At 38.3% G+C, this 19,951-nt stretch overlaps 1 protein-coding gene across 3 annotated transcripts in view; it reads left to right on the top strand.

The window, feature by feature from the left end:
* POF1B (POF1B actin binding protein) overlaps positions 1-19,951 on the top strand; it is a 120,731-nt gene that overhangs the window by 64,329 nt on the left and 36,451 nt on the right. For all 3 annotated transcript variants that reach the window (XM_055338920.1, XM_055338919.1, XM_055338918.1), the window contains one exon: positions 13,488-13,618. In XM_055338920.1, coding sequence (XP_055194895.1) covers positions 13,488-13,618 — 131 coding nt within the window. The remainder of the gene's footprint in view (positions 1-13,487; positions 13,619-19,951) is intronic.

Here is a 19,951-nt window from a genome sequence, read left to right as displayed (position 1 = left end):
AGCTCCCTGCTAGCGCTTTTCTGTCCGGGAAAATTGGTCAAGCTAATGCTTCTCTGGGCCTGGGCTTTCCTGTCCTGGGGGTACTCGCCGACTGGCCTTGGCTTGGCTTCTCGTGGGGGCCCCTCCGCCTTGGAAGCTTTTTTATTTCTTTTTTTTTTTTCTGTCTTCCTACCATGACAGAAGCGCAAGCTTTTCTCACTGTAGCATTCCAGCTGTTCCCTCTTTAAATCTCAGACCAAATTTATAGGTTTTCAGGATGATTTGAAAGTTATCTAGGTAAGTTGGTGGCGACAGGTGACTTGGGGACCCTACTCTTCCGCCATCTTCAGTTCTTTGGAAATTCTAATGGAAGCTCAGCACTTGAATATTTTTGCCTAAAGAAATATCCTCTTCTACTTCAGAAAGGTACAGTTTGGAAGGGGCACACATAGAGAGGTGAAGCAGGGAGGGGTTATCTATCTGGCCAGCTACAGCAATGAAATAATCTGAAGATCATAGAATTACACTGATATGGCAGCTAGATTTTCCCCATATCCAATTAATCTTTAATTTTAAAATATATTTTAAACTATGTTTTTAAGCCACTCTCAGTTTGTTAAATATATAGATGCTTCATTTGGGAAAAATGCATGTTGTGTAAAACTTGAAATCAAAAGTGCTCATTTGATTATTTTGAATAAAGACTTGCCCAATTTTGATCTTCATTTCCTGATAGGGGCCTACCGCTAAGGAGCTTACTGCCAAGATATAGATATCTAGGTAAAACTCAAATGTCATCTCTTACTTTGCAAGGAATTCAGTTTAGTTGCTATAATTAGACTTAACCTAAACTTATAAAGAGAATGTAAGGGATCATCATGACATTCTTGAGGAAGTGCTATCTATACTCTTTTTGGTTTTAACCATTCTTGGACAGCTTCTGTAAGAGAGAAACCTGTAAAAAAAAACTATTTCCAGAGTCAACTAGCATTTGGGATCACTTCTGACCAGGTATATAGGTGATTTCTTTCAATTCAATAAGTATTTACTGAGCAACTAACCATACGGTGTTCAACCAGAATTGTGCTAGTTACTATAGGATATAACAAGAAGTATAACTCATAGTGATGAGAACTTGGTGATCGCTGCCTTGCAGGTACACAAAAGACTGTTGGGAAGCTGGTGGGGCACAGGTGCTGAGTCCTTCTCTGTCTGAGCTGTGGTTCCTGACTCCAGGTTCCTAGTTCTCCGAACCTTTATATTTGAAATACCCAGAAATGAAAAGAAGACAGCGAATACTGGCATGGTGAGACTGCGTCCTAATAAGGAAGCTTGCATTTTATTTTTTTTATATAAATTAATTTTTATTGGTGTTCAATTTACCAACATACAGAATAACACCCAGTGCTCATCCCGTCAAGTGTCCCCCTCAGTGCCCGTCACCCATTCACGCCCACCCCCCGCCCTCCTCCCCCTCCACCACCCCTAGTTCATTTCCCAGAGTTAGAAGTCTTTATGTTTTGTCTCCCTTTCTGATATTTCTCACACATTTCTTCTCCCTTCCCTTATATTCCCTTTCACTATTATTCATATTCCCCAAATGAATGAGAACATACACTGTTTGTCCTTCTCCGGTTACTGTGGCCAAGTTCAAAAAGGGTGTTGCCTGAGTTCTCCTCTGGGATTTTGATGGAATCTTGTCTCACATTTAGATCTTTCATCTATTTTGAGTTTATCTTTGTGTATGGTGCAAGAGTGGTCCAGTTTCATTCTTCTGCATGTGGATGTCCAATTTTCCCAGCACCATTTATTGAAGAGACTTTCTTCCAGTGGATCGTCTTTCCTCCTTTATCGTATATTAGTTGTCCATAAAGTTCAGGGTCCACTTCTGGGTTCCCTATTCTGTTCCATTGATCTATATGTCTGTTTTTGTGCCAGTACCACACTGTCTTGATGAACACAGCTTTGTAGTACAACCTGAAATCTGGCATTGTGATGCCCCCAGAGATGGTTTTCTTTTTTAAAATTCCCCTGGCTGTTCGGGGTCTTTTCTGATTCCACACAAATCTTAAAATAACTTGTTCTAAGTCTCTGAAGAAAGTCCATGGTATTTGATAGGGATTGCATTATACGTGTAAATTGCCCTGGGTAAATTTGACATTTTCACAATATTAATTCTGCCAATCCATGAGCGTGGACTATTTTTCCATCTCTTTGTGTCTTCCTCAATTTCTTTCAGAAGTGTTCTATAGTTTTTAGGATATATTTTGAGAACCATTTGAATGGTAAATGGTTCTCCAACCTTTTATTTTCAGGTTGTAGGTGTCTTTCTGTCTAAAATGAGTCTCTTGTAGACAGCAAATAGATGGGTCCTGTTTTTTTATCCAGTCTGAAACCCTGCGCCTTTTGATGGGGTCATTAAGCCCATTCACGTTCAGAGTTACTATTGACAGATATGAGTTTAGTGTCATCATGATATCTATTTAGTCCTTGTTTTTGTGGGTTATTCCACTGAACTTCTTCTTAAAGGGGAATTTTAAGAGTCCCCCTTAAAATTTCTTGCAGAGCTGGTTTGGAGGTCACATATTCTTTCAGTTCCTGCCTGTCTTGGAAGCTCTTTATCTCTCCTTCCATTTTGAATGAGAGCCTTGCTGGATAAAGTATTCTTGGTTGCATGTTCTTCTCATTTAGGACCCTGAATATATCCTGCCAGCCCTTTCTGGCCTGCTACCTCTGTGGAGAGGTCTGCTGTTACCCTAATATTCCTCCCCATGAAAGTCAGGGACTTCTTGTCTCTTGCTGCTTTAAGGATCTTCTCTTTATCTTTGGAATTTGCAAGCTTCACTATTAGATGTCGAGGTGTTGAACGGTTTTTATTGATTTTAGGGGGGGATCTCTCTATTTCCTGGATCTGAATGCCTGTTTCCCTTCCCAGATTGGGAAAGTTTTCAGCTAGGATTTGTTCAAATACATATTCTGGCCCTCTGTCCCTTTCGGCGCCCTCGGGAACCCCAATTAAACGTAGGTTTTTCTTCCTTAGAGTGTCATTTATTTCCCTTAATCTGTCTTCATGGTTCTTTAATTGTTTATCTCTTTTTTCCTCAGTTTCCCTCTTTGCCATTAACTTGTCTTCTATGTCACTCACTCGTTCTTCCACCTCGTTAACCCTCGTCGTTAGGACTTCTAGTTTGGATTGCATCTCATTCAATTGATTTTTAATTTCTGCCTGATTGGATCTAAATTCTGCAGTCATGAAGCCTCGTGAGGCCTTAATGCTTTTTTCTAGAGCCACCAGTAGCTGTATAATGGTGCTTCTGAATTGGCTCTCTGACATTGAAGTGTAATCCAGATTTTGTAACTCTGTGGGAAAGAGGGCTGTTTCTGATTCTTTCTTTTGAAGTGAGGTTTTCCTTCTAGTCATTTTGCTCAGTGCAGAGTGGCCAAAAACAAGTTGTATTGGAACACGGGGGAGTATCACTGGTCCGTCCAGCTGGTCTTCTGGGGGAGGGGCCTGTTGCGCTGATTTTCAGGTGTTAGCACTTGGGGGAGCTGCTCTGCCCCTGCCTGCTGCAGGGCTCAGCGGGGGTTGTTTTCCCCGTGAGGCCCCAGGAGGAACAGCCGCAGTTGCTATGGCAACTCTGGAAGCCTGGATTCAGCCTCCGCAGGAACTACGGGGCTCGGGGCTCTCGGCTCTCCGTCCGCAGGGCCTGGAGGCTCCGGGGCGGGGCCGCTGATCTGCTCAGCTCGGGGCAGGAGCGTCCTTGCTGTCCTGGGCCCTCCCGGCCTCTGCCTGTCCCGGGGGAGGCCGGATCCTGGGCTGTGTCCCGGCGCCCTGTGCTCCGGGGCCTGCGCTGTTGGATTCGCGCTCCCGCCCCGCAGCCCCCTCCCTGGAGCCGCTCCCGAGCCCCTCCGAGCTGCTCCGGGTCCCGCCGTGCGCGCTGCAGCCCTTAGGGAGCTCGGCGCACTCTCCCGGGCGCAGGTGTCTGTTAGTGTCCCCGGGAGCCCGAGGGCATCCCCGCCCTCCTGGGTCCTGCTCCAACTCCCTGCGAGCCCCTTTCCGCCCTCCCGGGAAGGTTGGTGCAGCTCCTGCTCCTCCGGGGGGACGGGGCTCTTCTGTCCTGGGGACACTCGCCCCGGCCTCAGCCCGGCTCCTCGCGGGCCCCTCCCCCTCGGAGGCCTTTAGTTTCTTTATTTCTTTTTCCCCGTCTTCCTACCTTGATAGAAGCGCGAACTCTTCTCACTGTAGCATTCCAGCTGTTCTCTCTTTACATCTCAGGCCGAATTTGTAGATTTTCAGGATGGTTTGAAGGTTATCTAGGTAATTTGGTGGGGACAGGCGATTTGGGGACCCTGTTCTTCCGCCATCTTGCCCCTCCTCGGAAGCTTGCATTTTAAAGGAAGATTATGAAAGTTGACAAAAACTAAGATTACTGCAGTTCGAGAACAGGAAAGGAATATTTCTTTACAGATAAAAGAAAATATAAAACAGGAGAAATCAGCAATTAACTCATTCAGCAGAGAAACTAAGGGACAGAATGGAAAGAATCACAAATTCAGAAAATACAGATTTTGGAAAAACTATTTTGCAAGTTTAAGAAGTATGGGGGAAAGACACTAACAGGTGAAAGAATATGAACCTGATTTTAATGCTCTGGCAGAAAGAAGAAGAAAAGCAGAAATGAGGCATAGAGAGGCTCTGAAATTACAGAAAAATAAAAAAACAATAGTGAAAAAAAGTGGCATGTAACAACTTGAAAGGACAAGCTTCTTGTAAAAAAAAAAAAAAAAGAGATCTGCCAAAATTACAAGTCTAACACCACCACCTCCAACTCTTTTTGACATAGAGAACTTCTAATGTGAAAACCAGTAGTTATACCTATCATTATCTTTGCGCTTTTGTGAATAGAGAGATGGACACAAAGCAGATGATTGACTTATTGTTCTTCACAATCCTCACCTTATTTCTCTGTTCATTGAAGTGAATTATACCTGCACATGTTCTTTGTGAAAAATTTGGAACTATACACATAAGCATAAACTTATAGGAAAAACAACTACAGTTCTTTCACCAAAAAGTAATATGATTAATCCATTAATGAATTAATTATAGCCTTTATATATAAACATATACACCACTATTCAAAACATAACTTTTATAAGCACTTAATATGTAATCATAGAAAAACCATTGTTCTTTTGTTCATTTCTTTTTGCCTCTGTAAATAATACAAACATAATAATCTTGTACATTTTTTGTCTATAAATCTGAGGTATGTTTAGACTCCTAGAATAGAAATTACTGATTCCAAACTATTTGGTATTTGATACAGATACTTGACATGGATCATTAAGTTGCCCTTAAAAAGTATCAGCAACATATGAGAATGGCCATCTTATACCCCTATCCATTACCTTGTATGGATTATTTTGATTTAGAAATTATTTTCAGTGTCAAGAGTGATAAATGACAATCCGTGTTATTAAAGTTGCTATTTCTTTGTAATTGGATTTTAATTTATTTTCATGTTGGATGTATTTGGCTACTAGGAAAACAAAATTTCTTAATATAGCTTTCCTGTGGCGTTTAGAATACAGCAAATACACATTATGGTTAGCTGCTTATGGCAGTTGTTAAAATCACTCTTTAGTCAAGACCTAAGATGAGTATTCTCAATATAGAATTGACTTCCAAGAAATAAGAATAAATCTTGATTTGTTTAAAATAAAAAATTATTATTACAATTTCAATATTATTATAACATAGAAACAATAACTTCAGTCTGTGACTAGCTTGTTTTTGTGGTTACCACACTACATTTTACAGTACTAAGTAGATGTTCTCTCTCAAGTAAGATTGATGAAGAAAAACGTGTTTTTATCTAGCTGTAGTATAGGGTACCACCGATGGTTTTATGGTAAGTTATTAAACTTTTCTCTTTAATTGTGATTGAAAGACCTCTCTCCAGTTTTTGAATTGAAGATTGGATCAGTATTTATAATGTAGTTTTATAAAAATAGTCCCACAAACTAAAACATTCTGATATTTTGTTTGCTACTTTATGCCATCGCTTAAAAAACCTGTCACTTACACATTGCATTTAAAATGTAACAGTAGGGATCCCTGGGTGGCGCAGCGGTTTGGCGCCTGCCTTTGGCCCAGGGCACGATCCTGGAGACCCGGGGTCGAGTCCCACGTCGGGCTCCCGGTGCATGGAGCCTGCTTCTCCTTCTGCCTATGTCTCTGCCTCTCTCTCTTTCTCTCTCTGTGACTATCATAAATAAATAAAAAAATTAAAAAAAGAAAAAAATACACTGTTTGTCCTTCTCCGATTGACTTACTTCACTCAGCATAATACCCTCCAGTTCCATCCACGTTGAAGCAAATGGTGGGTATTTGTCGTTTCTAATGGCTGAGTAATATTCCATTGTATACATAAACCACATCTTCTTTATCCATTCATCTTTCGATGGGCACCGAGGCTCCTTCCACAGTTTGGCTATTGTGGACATGGCTGCTAGAAACATCGGGGTGCAGGTGCCCCGGCGTTTCATTGCATCTGAATCTTTGGGGTATGAAGGGGAATATAAGGGAAGGGAGAAGAAATGTGTGGGAGATATCAGAAAGGGACACAGAACATAAAGACTTCTAACTCTGGGAAATGAACTAGGGGTGGTGGAAGGGGAGGAGGGCGGGGGGTGGGGGTGAATGGGTGACGGGCACGGAGGGGGACACTTGACGGGATGAGCACTGGGTGTTATTCTGTATGTTGGTAAATTGAACACCAATAAAAATTAATTTAAAAAAAAAGAAAGAAAAAAAAAAAAGAAAGAAAAAAATAAATAAAAAAAATAAAATGTAACAGTAGAGGGAGGGGCAAGATGGCTGAAGAGTTGGGTGCCCAAGTCACGTGTCCCACAAAATTACCTAGATAACCTTCAAATCATCCTGAAAATCTACGAATTCGGCCTGAGATTTAAAGAGAGACCAGCTGGAATGCTACAGTGAGAAGAGTTCGTGCTTCTATCAAGGTAGGAAGACGGGGAAAAAGAAATAAAGAAACAAAAGGCCTCCGAGGGGGAGGGGCCCCGCGAGGAGCCGGGCTGAGGCCGGGGCGAGTGTCCCCAGGACAGGAGAGCCCCGTCCCGGAGAAGCAGGAGCTGCACCAACCTTCCCGGGCGGAAAGGCGCCGGCAGGGAGTTAGAGCAGGACCCAGGAGGGCGGGGATGCCCTCGGGCTCCCGGGGACACTAACAGACACCTGCGCGCGCAGGAGAGTGCGCCGAGCTCCATAAAGGGCTGTAGCGCGCACGGCGGGACCGGAGCAGCTCGGAGGGGCTCGGGCGTGGCTCCACGGAGGGGGTTGCCGGGCTGGAGCGCGAATCCAACAGCGCAGGCCCCGAGCATAAGGCGCTGGGACACAGCCCAGGATCTGGCCTCCCACCAGGTCAGGCAGAGGCCGGGAGGGCACAGGACCACAAGGACGCTCCTGCCTGGAGCTGAGCAGATCAGCGGCCCCGCCCCGGAGCCTCCAGGCCCTGGGGACAGAGAGCCCTGTAGTTCCTGCGGAGGCTGAATCCAGGCTTCCAGAGTTGCCATAGCCACTGGGGTTGTTCTTCCTGGGGCCTCACGGGGTAAACAACCCCCATTGAGCACTGCACCAGACAGGAAGCAGAGCAGCTCTCCCAACTGCTAACACGTGAAAATCAGCACAACAGACCCCTCCCCCAGAAGACCAGCTACAGGGACAAGTTCCAGGGAAAGTCAAGGGACTTAAAGTATACAGAAACAGAAGATACTTACTCCCCCATGTTTTTTTTTTTTTTTGCTTTTTGATTTCTGTTTGCTTCCCCCACCCTTTTTTATCTTTTTCTTCTCTTTTTTCTTTTTTCTTCCTTTTTTGTTTTTTCTTTTTCTCTTTTCTTTCCTTCTTTCTCTCCTCTCTTTTTCTCCTTTTCGCAATACAACATGTTTTTGGCCACTCTGCACTGAAAAAAATGACTAGAAGGAAAACAGAACCTCAAAAGAAAGAATCAGAAACAGTCCTCTCTTCCAGAGAGTTACAAAATTTGGAATACACTTCAATGTCAGAAAGCCAATTCAGAAGCCCTATTATAAAGCTACTGGTGGCGTTCGAAAAAAGCATAAAGGACTCAAGAGATTTCATGACTGCAGAATTTAGATCTAATCAGGCAGAAATTAAAAATCAATTGAATGAGATGCAATCCAAACTAGAAGTCCTAACGACCAGGGTTAACGAGGTGGAAGAACAAGTGAGTGCCATAGAAGACAAGTTGATGGCAAAGAGGGAAACTGAGGAAAAAAGAGAAAAACAATTAAAAGACCATGAAGATAGATTAAGGGAAATAAATGACAGCCTGAGGAAGAAAAACCTACATTTAATTGGGGTTCCCGAGGGCACCGAAAGGGCCAGAGGACCAGAATATGTATTTGAACAAATCCTAGCTGAAAACTTTCCTAATCTGGGAAGGGAAACAGGCATTCAGATCCAGGAAATAGAGAGATCCCCACCTAAAATCAATAAAAACCGTTCAACACCTCGACACAGCAGACCTCTACACAGAGACCTGGCAGGCCAGAAAGGGCTGGCAGGATATATTCAGGGTCCTAAATGAGAAAAACATGCAACCAAGAATACTTTATCCAGCAAGGCTCTCATTCAGAATGAAAGGAGAGATAAAGAGCTTCTAAGACAGGCAGGAATTGAAAAAATGTGACCTCCACACCAGCTCTGCAAGAAATTTTAAGGGGGGCTCTTAAAATTCCCCTTTAAGAAGAAGTTCAGTGGAACAATCCACAAAATCAAGGACTGAATAGATACCATGATGACACTAAACTCATATCTTTCAATAGTAACTCTGAACGTGAACGGGCTTAATGACCCCATCAAAAAGCACAGGGTTTCAGACTGGATAAAAAAGCAGGGCCCATCTATTTGCTGTCTACAAGAGACTCATTTTAGACAGAAGGACACCTCCAACCTGAAAGTAAAAGGTTGGAGAACCATTTACCATTCAAATGGTCCTCAAAAGAAAGCAGGGGTAGCCATCCTTATATCAGATAAACTAAAATTTACCCCAAAGACTGTAGTGAGAGATAAAGAGGGACACTATATCATACTTAAGGATCTATCCAACAAGAGGACTTAACAATCCTCAATATATATGCCTCGAATGTGGGAGCTGCCAAATATATCAATCAATTAATAACCAAAGTTAAGACATACTTAGATAATAATACACTTATACTTGGTGACTTCAATGTAGTGCTTTCTACAATTGACAGGCAGGATACACAATCAATGCCCAGAAATCAGTGGCATTTCCATACACTAACAATGAGACTGAAGAAAGAGAAATTAAGGAGTCAATCCAATTGATGATTGTACCCAAAAGCATAATATACCTAGGAATAAACCTAACCAAAGTGTTAAAGGATCTATACCCTAAAAACTATAGAACACTTCTGAAAGAAATTGAGGAAGACACAAAGAGATGGAAAAATATTCTATGCTCATGGTTTAGAAGAATTAATATTGTGAAAATGTCAATGTTACCCAGGGCAATTTACACGTTTAATGCAATCCCTATCAAAATACCATGGACTTTCTTCAGAGAGTTAGAACAAATTATTTTAAGATTTGTGTGGAATCAGAAAAGACCCCCGAATAGCCAGGGGAATTTTAAAAAAACAAAACCATAGCTGGGGGCATCACCATGCCAGATTTCAGGTTGTACTACAAAGCTGTGGTCATCAAGACAGTGTGGTACTGGCACAAAAACAGACACATAGATCAATGGAACAGAATAGAGAACCCAGAAGTGGACCCTCAACTTTATAATCAACTAATATTTGATAAAGGAGGAAAGACTATCCACTGGAAGTAAGACAGTCTCTTCAATAAATGGTGCTGGGGGATCCCTGGGTGGCACAGTAGTTTGGCGCCTGCCTTTGGCCCAGGGCACGATCCTGGATACCCGGGATCGAATCCCACATCTGGCTCCGGGTACATGGAGCCTGCTTCTCCCTCTGCCTATGTCTCTGCCTCTCTCTCTCTCTGTGACTATCATAAATAAATAAAATTTAAAAAAAATGGTGCTGGGAAAATTGGACATCCACATGCAGAAGATGAAACTAGACCACTCTCTTTCACCATACACGAAGATAAACTCAAAATGGATGAAAGATCTAAATGTGAGACAAGACTCCATCAAAATCCTAGAGGAGAACACAGGCAACACCCTTTTTGAACTCGGCCACAGTAACTTCTTGCAAGATACATCCACGAAGGCAAAAGAAACAAAAGCAAAAATTAACTATTGGGACTTCATCAAGATAAGAAGCTTTTGCACAGCAAAGAATACAGTCAACAAAACTCAAAGACAACCTACAGAATGGGAGAAGATATTTGCAAATGACGTATCAGTTAAAGGGCTAGTTTCCAAGATATATAAAGAACTTATTAAGCTCAACAGCAAAGAAACAAACAATCCAATCATGAAATGGGCAAAAGACATGAACAGAAATCTCACAGAGGAAGACATAGACATGGCCAACATGCACATGAGAAAATGCTCTGCATCACTTGCCATCAGGGAAATCCAAATCAAAACCACAATGAGATACCACCTCACACCAGTGAGAATGGGGAAAATTAACAAGGCAGGAAACCACAAATGTTGGAGAGGATGCGGAGAAAAGGGAACACTCTTACACTGTTGGTGGGAATGTGAACGGGTGCAGCCACTCTGGAAAACTGTGTGGAGGTTCCTCAAAGAATTAAAAATAGACCTGCCCTATGACCCAGCAATTGCACTGTTGGGAATTTACCCCATAGATACAGATGCAATGAAACGCCGGGACACCTGCACCCCGATGTTTATAGTAGCAATGTCCACAGTAGCCAAACTGTGGAAGGAGCCTCGGTGTCCATCGAAAGATGAATGGATAAAGAAGATGTGGTTTATGCATACAATGGAATATTACTCAGCCTTTAGAAATGACAAATACCCATCATTAGATTCACGATGGATGGAACTGGAGGGTATTATGCTGAGTGAAATAAGTCAATTGGAGAAGGACAAACATTATATGTTCTCATTCATTTGGGGAATATAAATAATAGTGAAAGGGAATATAAGGGAAGGGAGAAGAAATTTGTGGGAAATATCAGAAAGGGAGACAGAACACGACGACTCCTAGCTCTGGGAAATGCACTAGGGGTGGTGAAAGGGGAGGAGGGCGGTGGTGGGGGTGAATGGGTGACTGGCACTGAGGGGGGCACTTGACGAGATGAGCACTGGGTGTTATTCTGTATGTTGGCAAATTGAACACCAATAAAAATAAATTTATTATTAAAAAATAATAGAATAAAATGTAACAGTGGAACAATTTGTTTGGTTTTCTAGATAACAAAATTACCTCTGAATTTCTACTGCATCTAAGCTATATCTCATGCACAATAATTTAGCATCTTTTCTGGAATAGAACAATAGGATCTTTGTAGCAGGTATCAACTAAATAATACTTGCACTCTTGGCATACATAGTTGGTGATTTGTTTATCAGTTTTCTGCAAATAACCAATTTTCATGCATGCAGTCAGTTTTTTTAAAAGATTTTATTTATTTATTCTTGAAAGACACAGAGAGAGGCAGACATATAGAGGGAGAACCATCCTCCTCACAGGGAGCCGAATGTTGTACTCAATCCCCGACCCTGGGATCATACCCTGAGCAGAAGGCAGAGGCTCAATCGCTGAGCTACCCAAGCATCCCCAGTCACCCTTTTTAGCATGTATGAGTGCTATCATATTTTGTTTGAATATCTTAATAAAGTAGTTCCAAAATCTCTTACATGTCATAAAATCTGTCTTTGGCTGAAGGATGACCAGACTATTATATTCCCACTTAAAGACAGTTATTCTCTGAATTATGTTTAGCTATGTTTACTTTTTATGCATGGAACTAATAGAACATACCTGAAATTTCTAAATTACTTATGGCCTTCATTATGTTTCTTCCTTTGTCAATAAGAGTTGCATAGCAGTTGTTAAAGATGGATTTTTTGTTCTAGAAGTATTTTTCCAATCAGATACACTTTATTGTTTTCTGTGAGACCCAGTCAAGTAGGCGAGTAAAGCAGAAAAAGTTAAAATAATCAGTTTACTCTGCTGTCATACTTAAAAAGATTTCTGTTAAAAAATATATATCTTAATGAAAACATGATAATACTATACTGTACTTTGAATATGGCCTTTTCTATTTATCTGTATTTTATTTTTTAAGATTTATTTATTTTAGGGAGAGAGAGAGCACAAGTGGGAGGGGCAGAGGGAGGAGAGAGAATCTCAAGCAGATTCTGTGCTGAGTGCAGAACACAATGTGGGGTTCAATCTCATGACCCTGAGATCATGACGTGAGCTGAAACTAAGATTTGGGTGTTTAACATACTGTGCCACACAAGCACCCCAATTTATCTGTTTTATAAATGACTTAGCACAGACATGGTTATGAAATCTCATCTTTGCTTACTTTGCAATCTTTGTAAATCTTCCGTTTGCCTCAGCATGCATGATTTTTTAGCATCTGCATTCAGAGGACAGGTTGAAAAGGAAGTATGAGTGCTCAAATTTGAAGTCCATTTATTATAATAAATGCATTTATAGGACACCTTTGGTCCCACATGCAATATCAAAGGTAGCATGGAATGCAATCTAAGTTATTAGCCTCTAGGTAGTGTTGTTTTGGAGATAGAAGGCAAGGTGTCAACACTTTTGAAAAGACAGTTACCAAATTATATGAAGGCAATAGAATAGGTCTTATTTAGGACACTGTTCATAGTTATTTGTGTTTAGGATTTCAAATGTCTTTGAAGTCTATGAATTTTCTACATTTCGCCCTTAGCTACTCTTTTCCATGTCAGATTGACTAGATATTCAGTCCGAATAATAACTGGAGGGAATATAAGAAGAAATACATAAAATCGTATTGAATTGAGAAGGCAAATTTAATCTAACTTTAAGATATGCCAATAAATTAAGCTACCTTTCACCGAGAAGATGCAAGTCCAAATAAAATTAATTTTTTAAATTAATTATTTTATAATTCAAATAATTCACATGTTCTTTTCCAACAGGGAACAGAAGAGTAAGCCATGTGGTGATAATAGGCAATTTAGAGATTTGTTTTACTGTTTTATTTAAGCATGTATGTCAAGAATTTTTATATAAATCATTCAAGTTTTGCATTCATTGGGTCACTTAGATTAGTGAAATAAAATTGAAAATGTCATTGCAATGTTGATTTCCCTTTAAATTCATCTCATATTGTAAAATGTGTACCTCACATGTAAAGAAAATTTAGTGGGCTGATTCATGTGATGACTTTGTAATGAGTTAATTGTATTAATGAGTTACATAACTTTCTCAAAATATTTATTAACTTAGAAATACTTAATGTTGTTTATAATTGTGCTTGATGCTTTCTTCAGGTGATAATTCAAGATGATGGCCCTGAAAAGTTGGACCCCAAATATTTTGGAGAGTTGCTTGCTGATCTAAGCCGTAAAAATACAGATCTATATTACTGCTTATTAGAATATTTGCAGAGAATTGGAGGAAGGTACTGTAAATATCATTTTTACCTCAAAGTTGTAGCTACCAAACATTTGATGATATTTTGGTATTTTTAAAATATAGTTTATTTTTAGAGCAGTTTTAGGTTCACAACAAAACTCTAGTAATTTTTTTAGGGTTTTAAGTAGTTTTTACACCCAAAAGGGGGCTCAGACTCATAACCCAAGATCAAGAGTCTCATGCTCCATCAAATTGAGCCTGCCAGGTACCCAAAAACTTTAGCACTTTTAGTGGATAAACAGGTTAACTATATGAACAAATGTCTCATTTTAAGAGTTAATATACTTCATGAAAATCATCAAAAGAGATCACACAAGTCCTTTTAGGATTAGTAAAGAATTCTGTGAACCTTCTTTTCTAACATACTTTGATGGCAAATGCAACCTCTTGGATAAGGAGTTCAAAAAATGCATAGCATACTATGACTTGTAAAATATTATAGTGATGATACAAGATACAATTCCACTGTCAATACACTGCTATTCATCTTCTATTGATTTGTGCTCAATGTACAAAGGCCAGAATTTAATATACATTTAGTGTTATAATAAATGTTACATATTATTTTAATACATATTACAAATGACATATTAAACATAAATTATATAAGCATCTGTAAATTAGTGCAAATGCAAATATGTATATTTTATAATTATGTACTAAGTAATATGTATTTAAATATATACACAGAAATAATTTATCAACTATTCATGCATAGATGAGAGCATATTATGTCATGAAATGAATTCCATAAGCTACATCCCAAAAGTTATGGTCATAACAGCTACTAAGTACTTGAAATGGATTAAACATTTTTGAGTACACTTTTACCTATAAGCTATGACTCAGCTTTTTGACAAAGCCTCCCTTAGATATTTAGTTCGGTCAAGTGTTCCTCTTCTGTGTGTTCATCATGGCCTGTGAATATTTCTATCCAAGTATCACATTGTAAAATCAAGAACATATAGAGACTTAGTCTTAAGTACTCTGATTCAGATCCAGAGTTCATATCCTGGGCTTATGTTTTGGCTTTTGTAACATACTTGATGTGTAATGTCAGGCAATTTGTTTGATTTCTCTGTACCTAAGTTTCTTCATCTGTTAAATAGGAATTATAATAACAATACTTATCTCTTAGGTTTGTTATAAGCCAAAATGATTTAAGACATACATTTACAAACAGCATCAACATCATGTGAGAATTTAGAAATAGCACCACAGAATCAGAAACTCAGGGAGTAGGGGCCAGCAACAAACCCTCCAGAGGATTCTGGTATATGCTCAAGTTTGAGAATCACTTACCTAGGCCACAAAGTAAAAAAATCTGGGATTAGTACCCAAGTTCTGAAAACCTTTTCTCCTTAGGCAGATCACTTGACCTTTTAGTATTAGATATATATCTCCAAATTATTTAAGACATTGCAGGCAAATTGAAGAAATCATCTTTTTTTTTAATCATCAAATTTGAAAAGTTCACAGTATTTAGACTGGTTTGACATTGTTCAAATTTTGTCTTGGAACAATTATTGTTTATATGAAGCAAGATGGTATTTGTGTTTTGTATTGCCCCCAAATGGTTCAGAACACATGGATTTGACAAAGTTGCTACTCAAAAAAGGGTTATAGAATGAGAGCTAAATATGTTCCAAATGTATTAGTTTCATACTAATTAGATGTAGACAAAGTAACTGAGCAAAGGAAGTTATGTTCTTTCATGATGATTATCCTAGGAAAGGTGTAATCAGTGGTTTTGGAACAACTTTTTCATTGAAAGGTTTTGATAAATGTACATGAATGATTTAAATGTGTGTTTAAGCAATACAAAGCCTTGAATTTAATTCCTAGAGTACCTAAAATACCACATACACAAAAGAAATAGAAAAGTTGTATCTCCACATTAGTAAACACTCCACAGTGGAAAAGGTTCTTATAAATTTTGGTGATTAAGACTTTCTGGTAGAAGGTCATCAATTTCCTTCTCTTTATTCCTTCCCTCTTTTCTAAATTTCATTCTTTGTTTTGTTTTTGTTTTTCCTTATTATATTCCTTTCTTCCTAGGGGTTGAGATGACATCCCAGTGTTTTAAATAATTTTTTAAAGTTTTTATTTAGTTAACATACAAAGTAATATTAGTTTCGGGTGTACAATATAATGATTCAACACTTCCATACACTTCCATACAACACTGGTGTTCATCATAACAATTAGACTCATTAATCCCTACCACCTATTTAACCCATTGCCCCACAACCTTCCCTCTGGTAACCATCAGTTTGTTCTCTATAATTAAGAGTCTGTTTCTTGGTTTCTTTCTCTCTCTCTCTCTTTTTTCCTCTATGCTCATTTGTTGTTTCTTAAATTCCACGTATGAATGAAATCATATGGTATTTGTCTTTCTCTGACTGACTTATTCTCTTAGCATAATAACCTCTAGCTCCACCAATGTCATTGCAAAGGGCAAGACTTCATTCTCTTTGGGTCTGAGTAATATTCCATTATATATACATGGAATATATATACCTATGCTTCTTTATCCATTCATCACTTGATGGACACTTGGGCTGTTTCCATAGTTTGGCTATTGTAAATAATGCTTCTGCAAACAAAGGGTGCATGTATGCCTTTGAATTAGTATGTTTGTATTCTTTGGGTAAATACCTAGTCATGCAATTGCTGGATCCTAGAGGAGCTCAATTTTTAACTTTTTAAGGAACATCAGTACTGCTTTCCAGAGTGGCTGCACCAGTTTGCATTCCCAACAATACTAAAAGAGTGTTCCCCTTTCTCCACACTCTTATCAACAAGTGTTGTTTCTTGTGTTGTTGATTTTAGCCATTCTGACAGGAGTGAGGTAATATCTCATTGTTGTTTTGATTTGTATTTCCTCAATGACCAGTGATGCTAAGCATCTTTTCATGTGTCTGTTGGCTGTCTCTGTTTTGGGAAAATGTCTAGTCGTGTGTTCCACCCATTTTTATTTCTTTTTTCATTTTATTAAATCCTAGTTAGTTAACAAACAATGCAATATTGGTTTCAGTAGAATTCAGTGATTCATCACTTACATACAACACACAGTACTCATCACTAAAAGCGCCCTCCTTAATACCCCTCACCTATCTAGCCCATCCCAAACCCACCTCCCTCAATCAACCCTCAGTTAGTTACATCTTTAGGAGCCTTTTATGGTTTGTTTCCCTCTCTCTTTTTGCCCCTCTCCCATATTTTCATCTGTATTGTATCCTAAATTCCACAGATGAGTGAAATCATATGGTATTTTTCTTTATCTGACTTATTTCCCTTAGTATAATATATTCCAGCTTTAATCCATTTTGGATTTCTTTTTGTGTTTGTTGTAAGAAAGTAGTCCAATTTCATTCTTTTGTATGTTGCTGTCCAGTTTGCCCAACACAATTTTTTGAAGAGACTGTCATTTTTTATCATTAGATATTCTTTCCTGCCTTGTCAAATATTAGTTAACCATATAGTTATGGGTTCATATCTGGATTCTCTATTCAGTTATATTGATCTATTTGTATATTTTTGTGCCAGTAACATACTGTTTTCATCACCACAGCTTTGTAACATAACCTGAAGTCCAGAACAGTGATGTCTCCAGCTTTGCTTTTCTTTTTGAAGATGGCTTTGGCTATTAAGGATCTTCTCTGTTTCCATACAAATTTTGGTATTGTTTGTTCCAGCTCTGTAAAAAATGTTGATGGAGTTTTGATAGGTATTGCATTGAATATGTAAATTGCTTAGACAGCTTAATAATATTCATTCTTCCAATGCATGAGAATAGAATTTCTTTCCATTTCTTTATGCCGTCTTCAATTTCTTTCATCAGTGTTTTACAGTTTTCAGAATCTAGGTCTTTAACATCCATCCTTGGTTAGATACTTACTGTTTTCAGTGCAATTATACGTGGGATTGATTCCTTGATTTGTCCTTTTTTTCAATTTTTACTATTTATTTATTTATTTATTTATTTATTTATTTATTTTGTATATTTTTTATTGGAGTTCGATTTGCTTGATTTGTCTTTTGGTTGCTTTGTTATTGGTGTATAGAAATGCAACAGATTTCTGAATGAGACTTTGTGACCTGCAAGTTTACTGAATTCCTGTATCAGTTCTAGGAGATTTTGGTGTGATCTTTTGGGTTTTCTACATATTGTATTATGTCATCTGCAAATAGTAAGTTTGACTTCTTCCATGCTGATTTGGAAGGTTTTATTTCTTTTTCTCGTGTGATTGTGGAGGCTAGGATGTCCAGTACTATGTTAAATAAGAGCAATGAGAGTGGACATCGCTTTCTTGTTCCTGACCTTAGGGAAAATGCTGTTTTTCCCCATTGAGGATTTTAGCTGTGTGGATTTTTCATATATGACCATTATTACATTGGAGGTTATGTTCCCTCTAAACTTTGTTGAAGGTTTTTATCATGAATGCATGTTTTACTTTGTCAGATGCTTTCTTTGCATATATTGGAATAAGCATATGATTCTTATCCTTTCTTTTATTAACATAGCCTATCATGTTGATTGATTTGTGAATATTGAACTACCCTTGCAATCCAGGAATAAATCACACTTGATTATGGTGAATGAGTTTTTAAATGTATTGTTGGATTTGGTTTCCTAGTATTTTATTGAGAATTCTTGTATCCATGCTTATCAGTGATACTGGCCTGTGTTTCTCTTTTTTGTGGAGTCTTTGTCTGGTTTTGGTATCAGGGTACTGCTGGCCTCACAGAGTGAATTTACACGTTTTATTTTCTTTTATATTTCATGTAATATTTTGAGAGGAATAAGTAATAGTTCTTCTTTAAATGGTTGGTAGAATTTTCCTGTGAAGCCATCTGGCCCTGTACTTTTGTTTTTTGGGAGTTTTTTGTTTTTTGATTAAATTTCTTTGCTGGTTATTGGTATACTCAAGTTTTCTATTTATATTTCTATTGCTTCCTGTTTCAGTTTTGGGAATTTATCTTTCTAGGAATTTATTCATTTCTTCCAGGTTGTCCAATTTGTTGGCATATAGCTTTTAATATTCTCTTATAATTGCTTGTGTTACTGTGTTGTCAGTTTTTATTTCTCCTTTCTTACTTAAGATTTTATTTATTAGGGTGCTTTCTTTTTTCTTTTTGATAATTCTGACTAGAAATTTATCAATTTTATTAATTTTTTTGAAGAACCATCTCCAGGTTTCATTGATCTTTTCTATTTTTTGTTTCTATATTATTTATTTCTGCTCTAATCTTTATTATCTCCTTCCTTTTTATATAGCTCCTTTAGGTGTAAGGTTAGGTTTCTTATTTGAGATTGTTCTTGCTTCTTGAAGTAGGCCTGTGTTGATATATATTTCCCTCTTAAGTTCACTTTTGCTACATCCCAAAGGTTTTGGATAATTTTGTTTTCATTTTCATTTGTTTTTTTTGTTTTTTTTTTTTTGGGGTGTGCATGTTTATTTTATTTTTTATTTTTATTTTTTTATAAATTAATTTTTATTGGTGTTCAATTTACCAACATACAGAATAACACCCAGTGCTCATCCCGTCAAGTGTCCCCCTCCGTGCCCGTCACCCATTCACCCCCACCCCCCGCCCTCCTCCCCTTCCACCACCCCTAGTTCATTTCCCAGAGTTAGAAGTCTTTATGTTCTGTGTCCCTTTCTGATATCTCCCACACATTTCTTCTCCCTTCCCTTATATCATTTGTTTTTATATATTTTTATTTCTTATTTGATTTCTTGTTTGTATGATTCATTGTTTAGTAGAATGTTGCTTAAGCTCCATGTATTTGTGGTTTTTCTTGTGGTTGATATCTTTTTCATAGTGCTGTGGTCAGAAAAGTTGCATGGTATAATTTCAGTCTTTATGTGTTTGCTGAGGCCTGTCCTGTGACCTAATATGTAATCTATTCTGGAGAATGTCCTATGTGCACTTGAAAAGAATATGTATTCTCCTGTTTTAGGATGGAATGTTCTGAATATATCTGTTAAGTCCACTGGGTCCAGTGTGTCATTCAAAGCCATTGTTTCTTTGTTGAATTTTTGTTTGGATTATCTGTCCATTGATGTAAGTGGGTTGTTAAAGTTCCCTACTATTATTGTATTATTATCCATTAGCTCCTTTATGTTTGTCATATCTGTTTTACATACTTAGGTGCTCCCATATTGGGTGCATAAATATTTATTATATCTACTTGTTGGATTTTTCCCATTATGATTATATAATGCCCTTCTTTGTCTCTTGTTACAGTCTTTGTTTTAAATTCTGGTCTGTGTGATAGAAGTATTGCTCCTCGGGGTTTCTTTTTTTTATT

This window comes from Nyctereutes procyonoides, unplaced genomic scaffold, assembly GCF_905146905.1.
Source record: "Nyctereutes procyonoides isolate TBG_1078 unplaced genomic scaffold, NYPRO_anot_genome, whole genome shotgun sequence".
Lineage (NCBI taxonomy): Eukaryota > Metazoa > Chordata > Mammalia > Carnivora > Canidae > Nyctereutes > Nyctereutes procyonoides.
Note: the sequence above shows the minus strand (reverse complement) of the source record. Positions and strands in the feature narration are given on the sequence as shown.